A 20,433-nucleotide genomic window follows, 5' to 3' on the forward strand; every position below is an offset into this window, starting at 1 on the left:
ATCAATATGATTTAAAAAGAAAGAAAGAAAACTATTAACTGTGGTAGGAGGTAAGGGTAGTGAAAATCAATCCAAATTGATCATATCAAATTAAATTAACATGAATCGATTAAAATTGATTTTAAATGAAGATTGGTTTGTTTTTTCTTTCGATAAAATTGATTGGTTCAAGTTTTAATTTTCGGAAATTTAAACCAAAGTGAATTAAATTTTATTATATTTATTACATATATTTTTATAAATTTATCAATTTTTTCCTTTTTTAAATTTAGTTATTTTTAAATCATTAATAAAAATAAATTATAATTAATTAAATGTTGTTTATAATTTTTCAAGATAATTTTTTAATTTTATACTCAAGTGTTTTAAGGATAATGCATTGATTTTTAATAGTTAAACATGTTAATTAATTATTAAAAAATATTCTTTTATGCTCAAGAGATTTTTAATTGTAAATAATAATTAATAGTTAAAATTTACTAATTAACATGAATGTATAATAGTGATTATGAAAAATATTTTATTAAAAAAAATTTAAATTTGATCCAGATCTAAACCAAATCAAGTTGAACTAAATCACTCAAAAATTAAATTAAATTAATTAAAATAAAAAATTGAATAAGTTTTAAATCATAATAAATTGATTGGTTTGATTTGGTAATTTTTTTTTTTGTTCAATTAAACCACAACAAACCAAATTGAACTTGTGACGAAGAAGATGGCAGAGAAGGCGAGAGACCTTCTCCTCTCTCTGGCTTCCTGGGCAAAAACTATCAAGGGGCGAGGCTATTTTGACAGCGCTCATTGTAGACACAGACACTGTTGGCAGAGAGTGGAGCAATAGAAATGGGAAAATCAATAAATTAAGCAAAACGTTCCTTGGACCACTTTTAGGTGTTGTTGACTGTCACCGTAACCCTTACTATCTTGCGTAGTAAGAAAGCAGGGCAAGCGGCGCCGTTTTGGCCTTGGTGTTGTTTTACATGTTGCCCCATTCGAGTTTGTTCCGTGGCGTTTCTGCTGTATCCGGAACAACGTAGGGCTATTTTCGGCAATCTGGCAGAATCTACATAATGTTTCGAAACGCTTTGCATCTTTAAATCTGCAGGAATCTCTATTTGCGCGTCTCTTTTCTTCTTCATTTCTCTATCTCTCTCTTCGACTCTCTCGACAACAGACAGTCTCTCTCTTCTGTTTTCTTACACAAGCCTAAACCGCCAAAGGCTCCCTTGGTCCACTTGATGGTTAGGGTTTCTTAGGCATCTCTGCGCTATTAGGATGTTGCTGGAAAATCCTCCTTCGCTGCTGGGAGCCCTGAATTCCAATCTTAGGGACCTTTTCGTGTCACCCATGGCTTGATTCAATAGTTTTTTCCTTCCGTACGGGTACCTCTTCGTTTCGCCCTTTCTCTTCCTTTGTTGATTCATTCCTTGTATTTGGTGGATTTCAGTCATGCTCCAGTAATGTGAGGCCTTTGTCTTTTTGAAGGGTTATATATTGGGGTGGATTTGAGCCATTTACTCCTTCTTTTCTATTCTTTGGTTACCTGGTGTTGCATTTGTGAGTGAAAATGTTTGTTTCCTGTGTTTACTGGCTAGATTTTTGCTTTTTCGTGAAATTGGTTTCATATTTTGCGAGTTGCTAAGTTTTTCTGTGATTTGTAGGTTGAAGAACTTCAATATTTAGCATTTTAGCGGTTATCGTTGAAGGGTTTTGTGTGTAATAAAAAATTGTGATTTTTGGTTTTGAAGGTAAATTGAAATTTGACGAATAGTGTAAATACTCAAGGGAGGTGTTATCTATTTCAGGCTTGTAGCCAGTTGAGCAGTGTTCTTATCTTTGCTTCAGTTTCCTTTACCCCTATCTCTTCTTGAGAGGATGATTGGGTTGGTTGTACTGTTCATTTTTTGGAAAATATTTCTTACTCGTGTTGCATTTTCTAATATCAAAGGAAGTTCTGCTGTTCATTTATGTCCTCGGAATTAAAAGTTTATACACCTATGCTTGAATGTATTGATGCATCTTTGGGCATTTTGCTGTTAAATTATCAGAAATTAACACAGCTTAAAAGTATGCATGTTGCATGAGGTGTGCATTTAGAGTTAGAGATAGTGCAAATACCTGTCAGCGCTAAGGATGCAATGAATTCAATTGATATGATTGAGGCATTGTTATTTATTTACATTTTTCTGGTCAAAGAGAGTACCAGAAAGATTGGAGTAGAGAAATCTATTTCCATAGATTCTGACACATTCATCACTGTTTCTTCTGGGGATGCCGATGTCAGTAACCCTGGCTTTCATGTTCGTTGGACTGCATAGTATTTATACTAGATTTATGAGTGGTTTTATGAAGCATGGATGCTATGATTTGAGTATGACATAGAGGGATTTGGCAACTTTTAATAAATACGTGGTGAGAAATGGAGTGTAAAGAGTATAGAGTGAATTGGAAGTTCTTAGTATGTGCACCTCTTGCTGCGTAGTGAATAACAGAGTAGGAGTACAGAGTGAGTTGGAAGTTCTTAGTGTGCGTTCCTCTTGCTGCATAGTGAATAATAGGGTAGGAGCACAGAGTGAATTGGAAGTTCTTAGTGCGTTCACTTCTTTCTGCACAGTGAAAACTTCAAGCTCTTAAAAGATAAGGATGTAGTAAAACTACTGTTTTATTGCATTAAGAATTAAGATAAAGAGCGGATATTTGCTGAACACTGTACAATCATGGAGAATAGAGACGAGAAGAAATGAAAGAGAAATTCAGAAGACATGTCAATCATGTCCGGAGGTCGAGAAGGCTTGTTTCTGAATATCTAAAGTGAAGCATTAATGTGGGCTGTCCAAGCTTTATCTAGAAATATTAAGGTCTATCCGTTATGAAGTATTTTTTTTCTTTTAATTTTTTTTAACTCGGATACTCCTTGGTTAGGTATTGGGCTGTATTTTATGCGTATTAGGCTTGGGTACATGGAGGTCACATATATAAACCGTTTTGAATTGTAGGTGCTTCCTAGGAAGTTGCCCATGAGTGTATTTTTTTTATTTTTGACATGTTATAGATTATATATGTTATTTTTTTCATTTGATGAAATCTGTTTTTTGGGAAAAAAGTTATTTCTTGCCTTCTATTTTATTGTTTTTAAATTTTAATTATTTTGTGAGCTTATTCTTTTATATTGATTTATGCAGTGGTGGCAGTTTTGATATGGAAATGTATGATGTTTCTGAAACTAGAAACCCAGATTCTTGCTTGGTAATTTTTTGAGTTCATGTAACTTATGTTCCTTGACCTTAACCATATGAACGCTGCTTAATAATCTCTATTTTGCTGAACCTAAGCATTTTGTATGTTATTTGATTGATGGTCAGTAATGTTCTATTACTTCACTTCTAGATTGAAGGTGCTGTTTTAAACTCACATTTGAGGAGCCCAAATCTTGAACGATCTGAAGTCATGTATAACGAAGGAGTCCCTGAATTTGTTGTTGATCAGAACATGTACTACCCTGCTGCCACCAATTATGGGTATTACTGTACAGGTGAATAATAGGGTTTTGAATCAGCACTTTCGGATGTGTATTTTGGCAGTATCTTGATATGTTATTTTTTTCCCATTTATTGTTGTTAGGATTTGAACCACCCGGTGAATGGGAGGACCACAATAGGATTTTTGGTGTAGATGGTCCTGATATCCAGTATACGGTAAGTAGAATCTCCCATCCCAACGCCGAACAATTTCTGACCTATTTTAGTGTAGCTGTTGATCTAAATGCTTTTGTTTCTGCTGCAGGGTGCTCAGAATGAAAGTATGCCTTATGTATATTATACACCTAATTATGGATATGCACAGTCTCCATACAATCCTTACAATCCTTACATTCCTGGTGCTATGATAGGAGTTGATGGCCCGTTTGGAGGGGCACATCAGTATTACACCCTCCCCAATTATCAAAACCCTGTTTCTTCACCTGCTTACATTCCTCTTGTTGTTCAACCGGACATTTTTCCTGATAGTTCTGTTGACTCCTTGTTCGAGATTGGTGCTTCTGGCGGTAGATCTGATGGAAGAGGTTTGAAACATAAGTTCAATCCAGCTTCTGGTGCTGTTAGTAGGAACTCTTCAAAATATTTATCAAATCAGGCAAGTTCCTTGACCAGGGTATCAGAAGGCCCTAGAGCTAATGCTAATGGGAAGCAAGCTGTGACACATGGAAGTGTTTCTGGCCGTGGTTTTCTCAACTTGGCTTCACCTGTTCATCAGGTAGGAATTCCTCCCACTTTCAGTTACGGGTTCAGTGTATTCTATTAAAATTGAAAAAGGGGGGCGGGATTGGGCCACTCACCTCAGCATGAGATTCACTAACTTTTTGTTGCAAGATACTATTCAAGGCTAGTGCTTCTCCCACCATGAGAGGCAGTAACGTAAACCAAGCACTACCATGGAGCTGCCTTTGTCAATTTTTTCAGATCTTCCAGACTAGCATTTTTTATGCCTTTCTTTTTGGAAGCAAAAAAGGGATGCATTTGCACATAAACCCTCCCTTCCAACCCAAAGCTAAAGATTTAATTCAAGAATAAGGTAGAAACTTTTATTGAAGTAGGCTGTGGTTTCAAAAAAACACAAATAAGCAAACCCGCCCATAAAGGGTGACAGCCACAGACCTATTTATAGTTTGAGTTAATTAGTTAACTATATACTTTGGCATATGGCTGAACGATGATTTTGAGTGTACTTAATATTATTATGAGTTATGATTTAATGATTATTATGCTTGAGTAATAATGTTAGTGACTTAATTAGTGCATTTGATGATTATTATGTTTGAATAGTTAATTTATGTCAAATGCTATTTTTTGTTTATTTGGCATATTCTGTTCTTACTTTGATGCTTTGTTTCACCTGGGCATGTGCCTTCGTAGCACCTCTTGTTCAAGGCATTTTAGAGGTCTAGTACCCTTAAGAGTGCCTTTTGCTTTTGCCTACCTCTGATCCTTTGCTCCTTGAAGTTTCAGAACTTCCTTGAAGGATCCTCTTATGGTTATACCTGCCTTTTGTTTTGTAGGCTAGAGGAGCTGGTGCCTCAATCCAACCTGTAGATAATGTTTCAAACGAGAATGCTTTGTCTCATCATAATCAATTGAAAGCGGCTCTTCCTTCAAATACTGAATCTTCTGACTTTGGTTCTAGTGCTAATGGGCTGTCTACAGTTGGTAAATTTAGACCAAAGATTCCCATTAGCAAAGTGCCGAATGATGTAAATGGAAGTTTTGATGCTTTGGGTGAACAAAATAGAGGTCCTAGAATCAATAGATCAAAGCATCAATTGACTGTGAAGGCCTATACAACCAAGGCGGGAGACAGTAATGCACAGGGGAACATCATGATTTATACAGATCAGTATAACAAAGATGATTTTCTTCTTGAATATGAAAATGCCAAGTTCTTTGTCATAAAGTCATACAGTGAGGATGATGTTCACAAAAGCATTAAATATAATGTCTGGTCATCTACACCTCATGGAAACAAGAAACTGCAGAGTGTTTTTGAAGATGCAAAGAAAATAGCCGGGGGAAAATCTGGAGGCTGTCCTATATTTTTATTTTTTTCTGTAAGTTTATATGGTGTGGAATGTGGATGCATTCAATGTGTTCCAATTATGCCCCCCTTTTCTATTTGTATAAAGGGAAAACTTATATACTTTGCCTTGTATACTCAAAGTGCTTGTCTCCAATTAAATCAAGACGTGAATCTTTTATAGATAATAATATTTATAACAAGAAATAACAAAGTCTTGTTATTAATATCATCAACCTTAAAATCCAGTTGTTTTGATTTGAATGGATAAAAGTATATGATGTATGTGAGGCTAAGTACTTGAATCTTGCCCTTTGTATAATCAGATAAAATCTCTGTGCAAGTCTGTCACTTATTTTTCCATGCTTACTGTTGATAATTTTTTTCATGCAGGTCAACGCCAGTGGACAATTCTGTGGTGTTGCAGAGATGGTAGGTCCAGTTGACTTTAACAAAGATATGGACTTTTGGCAGCAGGATAAATGGAGTGGCAGCTTCCCTGTAAGGTGGCACATCATCAAAGATGTGCCTAATGCAAATTTTAGGCACATTATACTTGAGAACAATGAGAACAAGCCAGTCACCAATAGTAGAGATACTCAAGAGGTAGAAAACTTTTTAATCAGCAGTTTCTTTAAACCAATGTAGAATTGGCAATTTGAGTTAATATTCAACATTGATGTCTCTGTAGTAGGCTTGTGGAACCTCTGTATCTGTTCTCAAGGGTTTTTTTTTTTTTTTTTTTTGCTTTTTGCTTTTTGCTTCTCCCATCTGAAGTTTGTTTCCCGTTGCAATTTGGTGCCCTTCTGATGAGGATTATTACCTGTGACTGGATTAGGGTTCTAAAGCCTTCAAGTCTTCAAAATTCTCTCAATAAACTTACAGACGTTCATCATATTTGATTGTATTCAATTAGCAAGGTGATTTATTTTGTCATTTGACTGTGTTCATTTAGCAGCTGTTAAGACATGAAAAGTAGACCCATGATATGTTCCTATAATTCTTTCCTGATTTGGGACAGTATTTGCCACTCTTAACTTTTTATTTCTCTGCTTGTTTCATGTTTTAGTCTACCTTCTTTATCATGGTTTTATTTGAACTTGATAAACAATTGAGATTTTTATTAGCTCTACCATTTGTCATTACTTTGACTATAAAATGCATCTGTGTATTTGCAGATAATGTACAAAAAAGGTATGGAAATGCTGAAGATATTCAAAAATCATAATTTGAAGACATCTTTGCTAGATGACTTTATGTATTATGAAAATCGTCAGAAGATCATGCAGGACGAGAAAGCCAAATTGCTTATGAAAAGTTTCGAGAGTCCATTGTTCATACCAACATCAGAACCACCTCGGAAATTAAATAATGTTGTCGAGACTCTGCCTGACAAAGTTGAGGAGATTTCTAAGCTGATTAATGATTCAAATGGCTTTGATGAGACTTCAAATTCAAGCTCTGGGCAGATTGTTATTAATCCTGATGTTACCAGTTCACAATCTGTGGATGACAAGGCTAATAAAATTGCAGTTGACAGTGAAGATATTACCTCAACGTTGAAGATCGGTTCAGTTACCATCACCCCAAAACCGGTTGATCCTAAACCGCCTGCAGTTGGTCTTGCTAACAAAGAGCCAACTGATGTTCTAACAGTTGGCTCCATGCAAGTCAAAGTCAACGGATATGCTGGGTCTTCTGGGATTTTGAAGGTCGGGAGTATCCCACTTGATCCAAGAGCGTTACAACTGGATAAAGGAGGATCATCTGTTAAGAATGCATCTCAACGTTAATGATGGGCCATAACAGTGCTATTCCTTTGGTTGAAGATGAATTGATGTCTGTCTGGTCGATGCTTTACAAGTGCTAAATACTTTACCAAAAAAAGGTGTCGCAAAATACTTTGCCAAAAGAAAAAGAAAAAAGAAGGGTCTGGAAGTTTGAGTTTCTTTTTCATCTTTTGTAGTTCTCTGTCTTCTTTCTCTGGTTCAGTCCCCACCATTGCTAGTTACTGTGTCATTCTGATTTCAAAGGGATCTGTGCTCACGGTGGTGCTGCCTCTGAAAGCGAGTAGTGGTGCTGCCTCCGAAAGCGAGTATGATACAGCGTAACTTTTCTTGCGTTTTACCTTGCTGCGGTTAAGATACGAGTGAATTTATTGTTTCTTTTTGTTGCTGTTTCATCCAAAGCCATACTCGACGTTAGTTTGAACTCTCTGTAACTTTCTTCTCTGTGCTTACTATTTGCAAAGATTGTCATTCTGTTTATTCCCTAAATTTACCTTACATTGTTTTGCTGAAGATGACGGAACGTAATGGAGAGATTTATTTCAAAGAATTTAATTTACCGGTAGTTCTTATTTATGTTTATTCTAATTGGTGCTGATCATATTCCATGGGATCTAGCGTATTTTAGTTTCTGCTTTTATCATTTAATTTATTCTGATTACTGGAATAGGAATTTCATGGATTATAGAGTGGGGATATGAGAAGGGTTAACAACAGCTTCAATGATTGCGAAGGCTTATTAGATTATACTTGTTGCTTGAGCTTTGTTATGATAAATGCTTTTAGGAGAGCTCTTGGGTCTCACAATACATAAATTTAATAATTTAATCTAATCTAATAGTATTAGATACAGATAATGATATGAAAAATAAACTGGATTCAGTGGAAGGCCAAGTTTTAAATGCACAATGATTAGTCAAGCATGGACTAAATCATCCATGGAGAAGTCAATGTGCATGTTAGGGTACTCGGTTTTTTCCCCCACCTATTAGTCATCCCAGTAATTGATTTGTTTAATTAAACTGCTTCTCTCAAGTTTGGGAAAATTACTTAAAAAGACTTACCACAATGTTTATTGCTCACGAGGATTTGAAATTTGGAGTGGAACCTGGTTCCTGTGGTGTCAATATGTTCAAGAGTTAAATAACTAAGTTATCTTTAACCAAATCCTCTACTTCTCTCTTCTCCCACTCCCATTTTTGACATCGTTATGGCCGCAGCTCGGTAATTCGACAGCGACAATGGAGGATAAGGAAAGGTCTTGGTTACTTGATATCTCTCTGGTTCATTGATAATTTTCTCTCCTCCGATTCCTATCCCTAAGTCCTTTGATATGGGATCTATCGGTGTCCTCATGCTCAATGCTCCGCCTCACCTTTCGACCCCAATTTCAGCTCCTCCCTCCAACGGCCTCACCTTTCGACCCCAATCTCATTCTAATTTTCCCTTCATTTGATTTCATGTCTTTACGATATGCTTTCCATGTATTTTTGCAGTTGCAGGACCACAGGTTTAATGGATATTAATTGTTAGCTTTTTTGGTTTTTAACATGTTTATCTTTAGGTTCTTCATTTTACTTTTCCTGGCATATCCTGATTAGACATTGCCTTGTGACTTCGAATCTTGCAATGCCTTGCAAAGTTTATCATTGGTTTCCCCTGGCTTCTCTTACAAAAATTAACCATGGGCTGTTAGAATCCAATAAGCTATGCAGAAAGATTTGAACTTTATTGCATAAAGCTTTTTTTTTAGTCTACACAATTAACTTTTCGGGGAACTATTGTGATTTCTAGAACTATTCATCTTTCATCTTACCTAAGTGTGCCTCTTACAAGACTATTGTGTCAATCTAGTAATTGGGATCTTTTTATATTTCCTATATTCAACTTCAATGGTTTGGGATTGTTTTGAGACTAAGAATGGGTACGTTTAGACAATAATCTAGCTTTCTTGCATTGTGTAATGACCTTTGCCAACTAAAATTAAACTTCCCTAAACGTACAAACCCTAAATATTTAGGATCAACCATGGCTATTACAATTATTAACTTCATAAAGGCTATCTTTAATGTTGGGATCTCAAAGATAGTTAATAAAAATCAAATATGCTGAAATATGGAAAATGGGAGTAACCTTAAGTACAACATAAATTCAGGTCAAAAATGTCTTTTCACAAAATTGGCATGTTTGTTGTGACTAAAAGTCTATCTGCCTTGGCCAATTATCCACTAACACATTTGCATGGCTAAACATACTTCTATCACAGCTAGTGATATAAAGGCCACCTTGCTGCAACCACTACTCATGCACACGCTTGTCACAACCTGATGCATTCTGCGACAGCAAACCTTGCATATCAGCACAAATTGACAACAATCAAAAATAACTTTTAAAATTCCTATTTAAACACTACGATATCCGATTAAGGTGATTCAAACTCTCATATGTAGGCAAATTAACAATTTAACCAGTGATTCCAGTTATAAACCAATCTGCTATCATATGAGGATCCTACAGCATTTAGTGCTAAGCAAGCAATTAAGCTTTATGCACAAGTACAAGTGCCTCCCCTATAAGCAACTTCTAACTAGATTACAAGTAACCAAATTCATGTATAAGCCCTTCATACTCAATAATATATAAAAACATGTATCAACAAGCATTAATCAACATCTTCACATATTTGCATATTGAGCCTTTTCATAAAACATAAGGCCAGCCACCAAAATGCCCAAGTTAACATCTAGGGCTAACAAGCATTTGTGAAATAATTCAAACAAGAAAATGAGATGTAGCTAAGCATGTATAAACTTATAATGTTGACAATAATAAGTATTCAAATACATAAATTACAAAGCTAGAGGCTTTACTAAAGAATTAAGATTCTCTAACCTTTGATGCTTTCCCTTTAACCACATACTTAGCATTTCCTAAAAAGTATTAAACAATAGGAGTGAAATTATGCAATCTTAGTAACCAAGACACATAAATCCAAGTACATAAAAGTGTGGCAAATGCAAACATATAAGGCAAGGATTTACAGTTAACATTCTATTAATATTCAACATATATCACAAGATCATTAACTATTAATCACAAAGCATATAATGAAATGATGATAATTATGTATAATCATATGCTTTCCATTCTTATTTCTCTCCTTATATTTTTTGGCTGATTTTATGGGCTATTAAATTGTATGGAACTAACTTATGTACCGAATTAGCTTTACTCTCCATTTGTAAGGGGTGATCTGGCTAAGGCCCCATTCTCACTCTCAGCCTATGGATTCCCCAATTTTGAACTTATGGAGTATTGTACGTCACCACGCATAAGTCATGGAAAACACAAAGTCAGCTTTCTGTACCATATGCCACAAAATTGTCAAAGAAATCCACATAGTATGGTGACCATTTGGAACTCGATAGCTTACTTGTAATTATTTATCGTCTTACTTGTTCTTCAAGGGCTATCTCACTTGTTCAATAAAGAACTCAAACCTAACTAGTCTTCACTTGTTTTATGAAGGGACTAGCTTAAGGTTACAATACCAGTGAGTATAGTAGCCTTATTTGGGTAACTTCTCATAAGTGAAAGGCTTAAGTAGTCCAATCACATGAATAAACCTCAAAATTGCTCATAGTTTTATTTTAGAAGTACTGGGAGGGTATAAGGATGGCTTGATCATATATACATCTGATTGCCACATGATTGTTAGTATTGTGGCCTCGAATATCATTATAAAAGGCACACAATTGTTAGTATTATGACCCTTGCATAATATGTTAAGTTGCATGGTTGTTCTTGTTATGACAAGTATTGAGATATTATTTCTTAATTACATAGTTGTTAGTGTTGTGGCTGTGAATGTTTGGTGGTTAATAAGTTTGTATGTTATTGTTGTTAAAGCTATTTGCATCATTATAATTGATTAACATTTTGTATAGGCTAAACATACTTTGGTTATTGAGTAGTTGTACCTACCTTTCTATCTTTAATATTTACACATGCTAGCTCGAGTCAAGATAGAGGGAAAGCACCAGAGGCTTAGGAATATAATTTCCTAACTATAGGCCTCCTATATTATGTTTCATTATGTGTATTCATTTATGACATTGCTAGCTAGGAACCTCATATTTTGTGTTTACTTGCATTATATGTTGAATTGAGTTAAGTATTGTATTTTGGATTATTGTAACATCCCAAAAATTATTCCCTTGAATAATTAAGCTAATGAAGAGTAAATTTATAAATTTAAATATAAATGAATTTAAGAATGGTTAGAGACGATTATTGGGTTTGGTTTTAGCTTTTGTATTGGGTTTAGAAGTGAATTAAGTCTCTCGAACTTAAATTGTAGAGAAAAATTGAATTTTTACCCCACTGTGCTTTATGTTGCAGCATAAAATTTATACTGTAGCATAATTTTCAAAATTAACTTTTTTTAAAAACATGAAAATGTTTGAAACAAGGTGAGATGAGTTTGAAATAGAGGGATGGCGATGAAGAGAATTGTTCCTCTACTAGGGTATCAACGTTTAGGCATTTTAGAGGTGATTGGAGCTTAATTTCACTTAGGTTGGGAGATGATGATTTTCAGACCTAGAGCTATGGGTCTGAATCTATGGGTCTGAATGAGACTAATAGGAGTTGTTTGAGTTATCTAAGCTTAAAGATAATAGTTTTATGCGTCCTTGAGAGTGGGCTCTTAGTTATGGATGAATTTGTGCATTTTAATGCCATAAATGGTGGTGCTTGGGTAGGTGGCTGCCATTGATGTTGATTAAGGATTGTGTTAATATTAGTTAGAGCTAAAAGGAGTTAATAAACCTAATATGGTGATTAAACTCAGGAGCTGAGAGTTTTGGATGATTAAAGTGTTTAAATTTAAGAGTTGGAAGTAAGTAATTTATGATATTAATGATAATTTTGAATTTTTGGATGATATATTAGTGATTATTTAAGTCTTTCAAAGTTAAATGAAGATAATGGGAGTTAATAAAGTTATTGGATGTAAGGTTGATCTTGTAGTTGAGAAATTTAATTATTAAAGTATGAAATTAGATGTTGGAAGTGGTGATTTTAATGGTTATTAGTGATAGGTGTTAATATAATTGTATACTAACCTCACGTAGCACCGGTGAGTTTGAATTTAGCTTGAAAAGCAAGTTATGATTGAGGGATAACATTTGACTTCTTAAAGGTTTGGGGTAAATAGAGGAAACCTTATTTATATAGTTGTATGTTAATTAAGTAGTTGAAATTTATGATTTGAAACTTGTTTGATGTGTAGAAAGTTATTGATGCAATTTTGACATTGTGTGGTATTATACATGAAATGGCTTTTAAAAAATGAAGAGTTTTGTGCATGATACATATGTGTGAAGCAATTATACCATTTGACTGTGATATTGAGAAAATATTAACATATGTGATACACACATGCATATATATATATATATATATATATATATATAATATGTGGAGTTTACTGGGAGTGAAAATTAATGTGGACATGACATGATATTGTGAATTTGGTCACATTTGTAATATGTGTAACCTATGCATACCATGATTACTGGCCGAAGTTCGCCTGGGGAAAGGAATAGATTGATAAATCCACGTGGTATTAGTGGTGACCATTGGAATTGGAAGCTTAGCTTGACATTAGAATCAAAAGGTAGGCCTTGTCCCATTGTTGATTCGGGATTATTCCACTTATTTTATAAGGGTTTCAAATCTAACTAGTCTCTACCGATTCATGAGGAGGCTAGATTAGGGGTACAACACTCCATGATTGTTATTTTTGGGTGAAATCAAATTATACAAATGAGTGAGTTGACCTTGGCCTGTTCCTCACAAATGGAAGGCTAGGTTAGTCTGTGAAAGACGTAGTCACCGAATAGCCACTGGTTTCAGTCAGAGGTAACAGGAGGATATAAGATTGACACATGATCATGCATTTAGTCCTGGCTACGTGGTTGTTAGTATTATGGTTCGGTATGATTTAGGGATGTATGGTTGGTATTACTATGACCCAAGTTGTGCATTATTGATATATATATATATATATATATGATTATGTGTTTGAAGTCCGATCACATGGTTGTTATTATTGTAGCTGAGGCTATACATTATCATCATCTTTATGTGTGTGTTTATTGCCAAGTACATTCATTTTTTATTAATATGCAACTATATAAATTAGGTAAAACTTGATTACTGGGTGGTTATACTCACCCCCTATTTAACATTTTATAAGGCTAGCTCTGATTGAGAAAAAGAAAAGGCATATGAGGTTTAGGAATTGAATTTACTACTGTAATGCCTCAAATACTTTTGACCAATATGTCATTATCATGATATTGCCAACTAGGATAATTATGTTGATTACTTACACCATTGCATTTATATGTGATTGTTAGTTGGTGTTTTGATACCCTTGGTCAGTTTGTATGAGTTAAACATGCCTCTTTAAAGCCAAAATGCTGTGCAAGTGTGTTTAAGGCTATTTTGAGGGTTATAAATGTGTAATTGGATAATTTAAATGATGATGACCTCCCTATTTGCTTTTGATGAATTTAAGGATGAGAAGTGAAAATATGATATGTGGTATATATGTGTGTTGTGGTGTATTGCATAGGTTATCTTAAGTCCCTTGAGTATAATCTAGGTGGTTGTGTGGGCTAATGGAACTTAGGTTGGGTTTTGGACATTTTAGAAGTTGAGAAAGTAGTAGTTTGAGTTTTGAGTGTCCAACTTTTTGATATGATAGAATATGTAAATGAGATTAGTGTCATTAGCTAGTTCACTAAATAAGTTTTCTATGGACACCTAGATTACCTCAATCGGACATTGGATGGAGATTTGGTGCGCATTGAAAGTTCAGATAGGAAGTCTGCCATGACAGCTTTTTATTGCTATCATAGATTCTACTGTTTATGCTGCAACATAAAATTTTATGTTGTAGCTTAATTGTGCCAAAATTAATTTTTTTTTGCTCTTTTGGCCCTAATTTGGTGTTATCTTACCTTATAAGATGTCCATGCTTTTGTATCCATGTTTTGTTTTGATTTTATTTTTTTAATGATTTTATAGTATTGAAAATTTGGGATCCCATTTATAAAAATTTTACAAACTTAATAATTTATTTAGGTTATTCCTATAATTACCTTGATTTTGTGGAGATAATTGTGGATAAGTAAGGGTGATTTTACACCTAGGTTGCATGTATGATTGGTTGTAATATCTAAATAGAGCCAAAATACTATTACAATTATGATGTTGATGATAGAATTGATTGTAACTAAGTATATTCATATTTCATATGAAATAGTCCCCCTTACATTTTTGTGATCAAGGGGTTGAGAGTTGAAAATGTGATATATGTAATATTGTATTACTGTGGTATATTACACAAGTGTCCTTTAATTTATTGAGTGTGATCAAATGATAGGTGTAAGCATTTTGGCACTTGAGGATGAAATTAAACGCCATAGTTGTGTTTCAAAGTTTAAAAGGAGTGAGTTTGCAAATAGCAACTTTTTAATGAGAAATGATTTTTGAGTGAGATCAATATCATTAGTTAGAGATTTGAAAGAGTTTTTTGTGGATAGATATATATATATATATATATATCACTTCAATTGGATGTCAAACGAAGAAATGAAGCACATCAAAAGTTTGCCCTTCTTGTTGTTGTCAAATGTTGTCACTCATGACATAAAGAGGAATGTGTTGTGGCATGTGCGAGATGCCATAATGCACTTCTGTGTTATTGCACTGAGTTGTTGTTTTTCAACTAACTACAAATACCTTGACAAAAATTGGTATCTTATGCTTCTACGAGCATATTTTACTTTGATTTTGTTTATGAAAAGTATATTGTAGTGTTTTTAAAAGTTTGAAAACTTGAAATCCCGTTTGTATAATTTTAAAACTTAGACTAATGACTTTTTAGATGATTTGATGATCATTTTGGGTTGATCCCATGATTATATTAGTGATGAAGTTTAAGTTTGAATTAGTAAGGGTAACCTTATAGGACTCTCAAGCAATCAACAAGCTCTAAAAGTAGTCAAATCTATAATTAAAATCATTAAGCCTCATTAATGGCTAATCGTCATTAATTAACCCTTAATCACGATTAAGGCCTAAAACCTTCATTAAGTGTAATTAAGCAAAATCAATTCTAAAACTTATTTCCATTAACTTATTTAACTTTCATTAAGCTTAAACTTAATCACCAAAATCATCCCTCCACTTATATAACATTTATTTAGTTTGTAACTCCTCAAATCATCATAAAAACTTTCCTTCAAGTTTAAAGTTTTCATATTTAAGCATCTCATTATCATAATCATAATCAAAACAACCTAAATAACATTTATTTGACCCCAAGCATCCTACATAATTTGAATCTAATGGCTAGAGTTTTTTAAAATTTGAACCCTAACCTTAATCACTGCTAAAACTTTCTTAAAAAAGAGACTGGAGGGTAGAAGATGGATTAAAAGTATTACCTTGAGTGAGTATGAGTTAGAATCCGTACCCTAATATTGGGAACTCCAAAATCTTAGTGATAAGACATATTATTTGCACACTTTTCTTAGCTAATCAAGGCTATTTTATACATCTGTATGCTACAAAGTGCATTCCTGTTGCAATTATAGTGAAAACGTGCCTAAGTTTTAAGATTTAATGCACTAGTGATATTTTGGTCTAAAAATTCACTTTTTCAGAATTTACATGTAATGCATTGGAATTATATGTTTTGATGGGATATGATTTGTGGTATAAGGTCTCCTTTTCTAATCCATAATTAATTCTACAATTGAGGTAAGCACGAGACTAGCCTAAGTAAATTATTGAGTTTGTAAAATTTATATTAATAGGATCTAGAATTTTCAAAATTTAAATTGCTATAAAATCATTTCCTGAACTAAAATAAGAGCAAAACCTGTATACGAAATCATGGATATCATACAAAATAAGACAACATCAAATTAAGGTCAAAAGAACAACAATAGTGATTTTGGTATAATACGCCATGGCATAAAATTTTATGTTGCGACATAGCATGAAAAACCTATGCCATGACAGATTTTTTACCTAAACTTCTAATACGCCCTATTTCTCCATTCAATATCCGATTAAAGTGATCTAGATGTCCACGAAAAGTTTTCTTTGAGCTCTAGCTAATTGCACTAGTTTTAAATTTAAATCATTTCTCAATTAAAAGTTAGATACCAAAATGAAAACTCACTCATTTTTGCTTTCAAAAGATAACTAAGGTGTCCAAAATCACAACCAAGTGTCATAAAGTCACAATCATCTAGAGACCATAATTAATAGACTCAATAATACATATGCAACACACCATAATACTTTAATAACATGCACAATATGTAATGTTTGCTTTGACATTATCAAAAAAACATTCTAACACATTGTTGTGATAATCAGGATTAATTAAAATCCCTGAGAAGTCATCACAACTTAAAGCTTTAGAAGTAAATGGTTTAAATATTGGAATTCTAAGAAAACTCTTTTTGAAAAGTCATTTGAACTCAAACAATAGTTTAAAACAAATTAAATAATGTAGCATAAGCAAGGAGGTCAAATGCCCTATCAAACAAGTACTAAAAGAGTTATTTTTGAATGCCTAAAATATGCTCCATTCATCGCGGTGGATGATGTAGAGAATATAAGCTTCTCGTTGTGTGATGTGCAGTAGTGCATTGTTGCTGTCATGACAATACTTTGGATCTAACTCTTGGAGCACACCATTTCACCATCCAACATCTGATTTGAGCAGTTTAAGCATCCAAACGTAGCTCTTCAAGCCCTTTAACTATTGGCACTAATCTTACATCTAAATATTCAACCATTTAAAAGTTGGACATTTGAATCCAAAATGGTTCATTTTCAAACTATAACACACATAAAGGTGTTCAAAACTCTCAACCTAATGGTAATAGTCTTAGAACTACTTGGACCAATTCAAATGGACCATACACAACTTGATACGCCAATTATATCACAACAACAACATTTTAAACACAATTTAATCACCAAATACCCTATTCCATAATGCATTCAAAAGGGAATAATCTAACTCCAAATAAAATACTATGGCCATTCACATATACAAAACATTACAACATCATTACTTGCGCTAGTATCTTAACCATTCATATTCGTTTAATCAGATACTTCATTTTAAGTCAAAATACATATATTTCATATTTTTTTATGCAAGTGACAAAAAATATGCATGAAATCCTAATTTGGCATAGAATTCTTGATATTCATTATAATACCAAAATAGAAAAGGAAAGAGCTATATAGACAAAGCTTTCAATCCTCAGTAGTTCCTTCCTTCCCTTTATTACTACCAGAGCCCTCATCTGTAAAATAGAACCCCGAGGTGAGATAAAAATCTTAATAACAGAATAATTCATGATTATCAATTAATATACATAACTAGAAGCAAGTAAAGCTTATAAAAGTAAAAACATTTATGTAGCATATTCAAACATAAATATTTCCATATTTATAAGCCATTTTCATACTTTAGTATGATTATTCTACCATCTGAACCTTCATATTACCTCAGTAAAACTAAAGGCTTTATTGGACCAAGTGCATATACATTAATAAGGGTTTCATTACTCCAATATTACATCACATTGATGCTAAGGAGCTTCAATCTCCAACACTGTATCCCACATGGATACTAAAGAGATAAATCTCTAACACCACAACTTACTAGAGTATTAAGGAAATATATGCCATACAGACTTCTACTACTTCTTCCTACAAGTGAACTCTCACCCCCTATCATAATCATGCTCACATTTTAATAATTATCACATACTTATATCAAAATCACCCATTGCTTATATAAGAAACTTTCACAATTTCATTATTTTAAAATCATTTCAAATGTATAAAATCTCTTTCACAATATGTAATACTTTCAAGACATATGTAGGAAAATTACATATCTACTAACAAACAGTTAAGCACTTAATTAAATAGAGTAAATTATTTTGTTACTTCAATCTTTTTATCACAAAAAGGGTTACTGTGGTCTAATGTTTTCTCTATATAGTCTACATAAACACTCGAGCAATACTTAATTTTTACAATTAAGTAAAAATTATCAATTATCATTTTAATTACACCCTAAATCACTAAATTTCATGTACCTACTATACCTAAAGATCCCACTTAATCAACCTTAATTCTTACAACACACTCCATTAATCCTATTTAACATCTAAACACATTAATATCACTAATCATTTATTCATATTATTTCAAAACTCTAAATTTTAACTTAAGGTTCATCCAAACCCTAATCAAAATTTAAAATCACCACACAATTTATAAATCTAAGTTTAAAAGCTTGATTTAACTCTCTTAAACCTTAACTAAGTCAATGGCTTTAGTCAATACCCAAGAAAACACAAATCAAGCCTCAACCATACCCAAAACTATTAAAAAATTGCATAAATGAGAAGGGAAAAGGATAGGAAGCTTACTAATATAGATTTGAAGCTCAAAATGCTCTCAAAGTAATGATGGAAGCAAGCCTTAACAAACCTCAAGTCCTCCTCCTTCATCTCTCTTTCGTTTCTTTCTTTTTCTCGTTTAAAATTAGGTGCATTTTGCATCTAGTTTAATCCCAAAATTGGTCGTGTGCTATGGCACATTATATGTGCACTACGACACATGGCACAACAAGTATCACATGCCTTTTTGGCCACTCTCTCAAGTCCAATTGAGCTCTACACCATTTTAACTCATATCCAAGGCTGTTCAAAGGTCAAATAACTTTATTAGTTCCTCAAAAACACCATTAGTTTATAAATCACATATTTTGATCAATTTATCCTTCTTAAACACTCAAAGTTTCAAATTAAAAACTTACGATGTTACACAACACATTTTCAATACTCAACCCCTTAATCTCAAAAATGATAGGGAGAGTCTTAATTATATAATTTCACATCTAATTCACCATCATTCACAAATATACTTACTCTTTACTTGTGTTAGTATTTTTGCCCTATTTAAATTTCACATTTCACATACAACTTAGGATCCAAAATACACAATTTAGATTAAGAATCTAACAGTACAAGTAAACAAAAACATGTAATCTTCTAGTTAGAATTATCAAGATAAATTATACACATCAATTCTTAAACTAGGCTTATAAATCTAGGATAAAAATCTTAAGCCTCAGATTGTTTCCCTTAATCATGTCTTAATGAGTTAGCACCTGTAATATTGAAGAGAAATGAGTGAGTACAACCACTCAGTAACTAAATTTAATCTAGCCTCTATAAATTCATGTTAATTAATCATAACGATACAAATGACATATTCAAATGAAACACATTCACATATTAAACTACCAAATTCATATAATCATAAAACTAATAATTATATGACACTAAATTATTTAGCATGCAAAGGTCACAACACTAACAACAATGTGCCCTTTATAAAATGTGCAAGATCATAAAAATAACAACCATATAACCATATAATAATATGCATGATCAATGCCAATTTTATACCCTCTTGATACCTCTGTCGTAAAATTGGTGGCTATTTAGTGGGATTCATCCTTTTCATTAGACTACTCAAGCCTTTCACTTATGAGAAGCTACCCGACTAAAGCTACTACACTCACTTGTAAGTTACAGTTTCTTCCAATACTAACGATCATGGGGTGTTGTTCGCGTAATGTAGTCTCCTCATGAACCGATGGAGGCTAGTTAGGTTCGAGTTCCTTGATGAACAAGTAGGACAGTCCCTTAAAGAATAAGTAGGATGATAAAATAAAGAGACAAGCCATCGAGCTCTGAATGACAGCCTTACCACATGAATTTCTAATATTTACTCCTCTCCCTATAGGAAAACCCCCCACCTCATATAATTATGCAATGAAATCATGGCTAACACATAATATATGCAATTATTTACTAAATGCTCTACATGGCATACACGTATAATACTCATTATTCTCATACTCATCTACACTCCTATCACAATTTCA

At 33.3% G+C, this 20,433-nt stretch overlaps 1 protein-coding gene across 2 annotated transcripts; it reads left to right on the forward strand.

Annotated features, from left to right (window-relative positions):
• The first annotated feature begins 1,111 nt into the window (after window positions 1–1,111).
• LOC129309043 (YTH domain-containing protein ECT4) lies at window positions 1,112–7,934 on the forward strand. 2 transcript variants are annotated; one of them, XM_054950386.1, is made up of 8 exons: window positions 1,112–1,385; window positions 3,186–3,249; window positions 3,391–3,535; window positions 3,625–3,698; window positions 3,787–4,257; window positions 5,060–5,605; window positions 5,965–6,177; window positions 6,750–7,934. In XM_054950386.1, exons 2-8 carry the CDS (start codon window positions 3,202–3,204, stop codon window positions 7,362–7,364), a joined length of 2,112 nt encoding a protein of 703 aa, XP_054806361.1. In that variant the 5' UTR covers window positions 1,112–1,385; window positions 3,186–3,201; the 3' UTR covers window positions 7,365–7,934. The 2 variants fall into 2 exon arrangements, with proteins under 2 accessions (XP_054806361.1, XP_054806362.1); XM_054950387.1 differs by lacking the exon at window positions 3,186–3,249.
• The last annotated feature ends 12,499 nt before the right edge of the window (window positions 7,935–20,433 follow it).

The sequence above is a fragment of the Prosopis cineraria genome, unplaced genomic scaffold (assembly GCF_029017545.1).
Source record: "Prosopis cineraria cultivar Desert tree isolate PC_DT_omini unplaced genomic scaffold, ASM2901754v1 PC4, whole genome shotgun sequence".
In the NCBI taxonomy this organism is placed as follows: Eukaryota; Viridiplantae; Streptophyta; class Magnoliopsida; order Fabales; family Fabaceae; genus Prosopis; species Prosopis cineraria.

Coding starts and splice junctions, on each gene's coding strand:
- LOC129309043 (XM_054950386.1), top strand. CDS start 3,202: ATGGAAATGTATGATGTTTCTGAAACTAGAAACCCAGATTCTTGCTTG. Junction 3,250..3,390: donor GAAACCCAGATTCTTGCTTG/GTAATTTTTTGA, acceptor CTTCACTTCTAG/ATTGAAGGTGCTGTTTTAAA. Junction 6,178..6,749: donor ATAGTAGAGATACTCAAGAG/GTAGAAAACTTT, acceptor GTGTATTTGCAG/ATAATGTACAAAAAAGGTAT.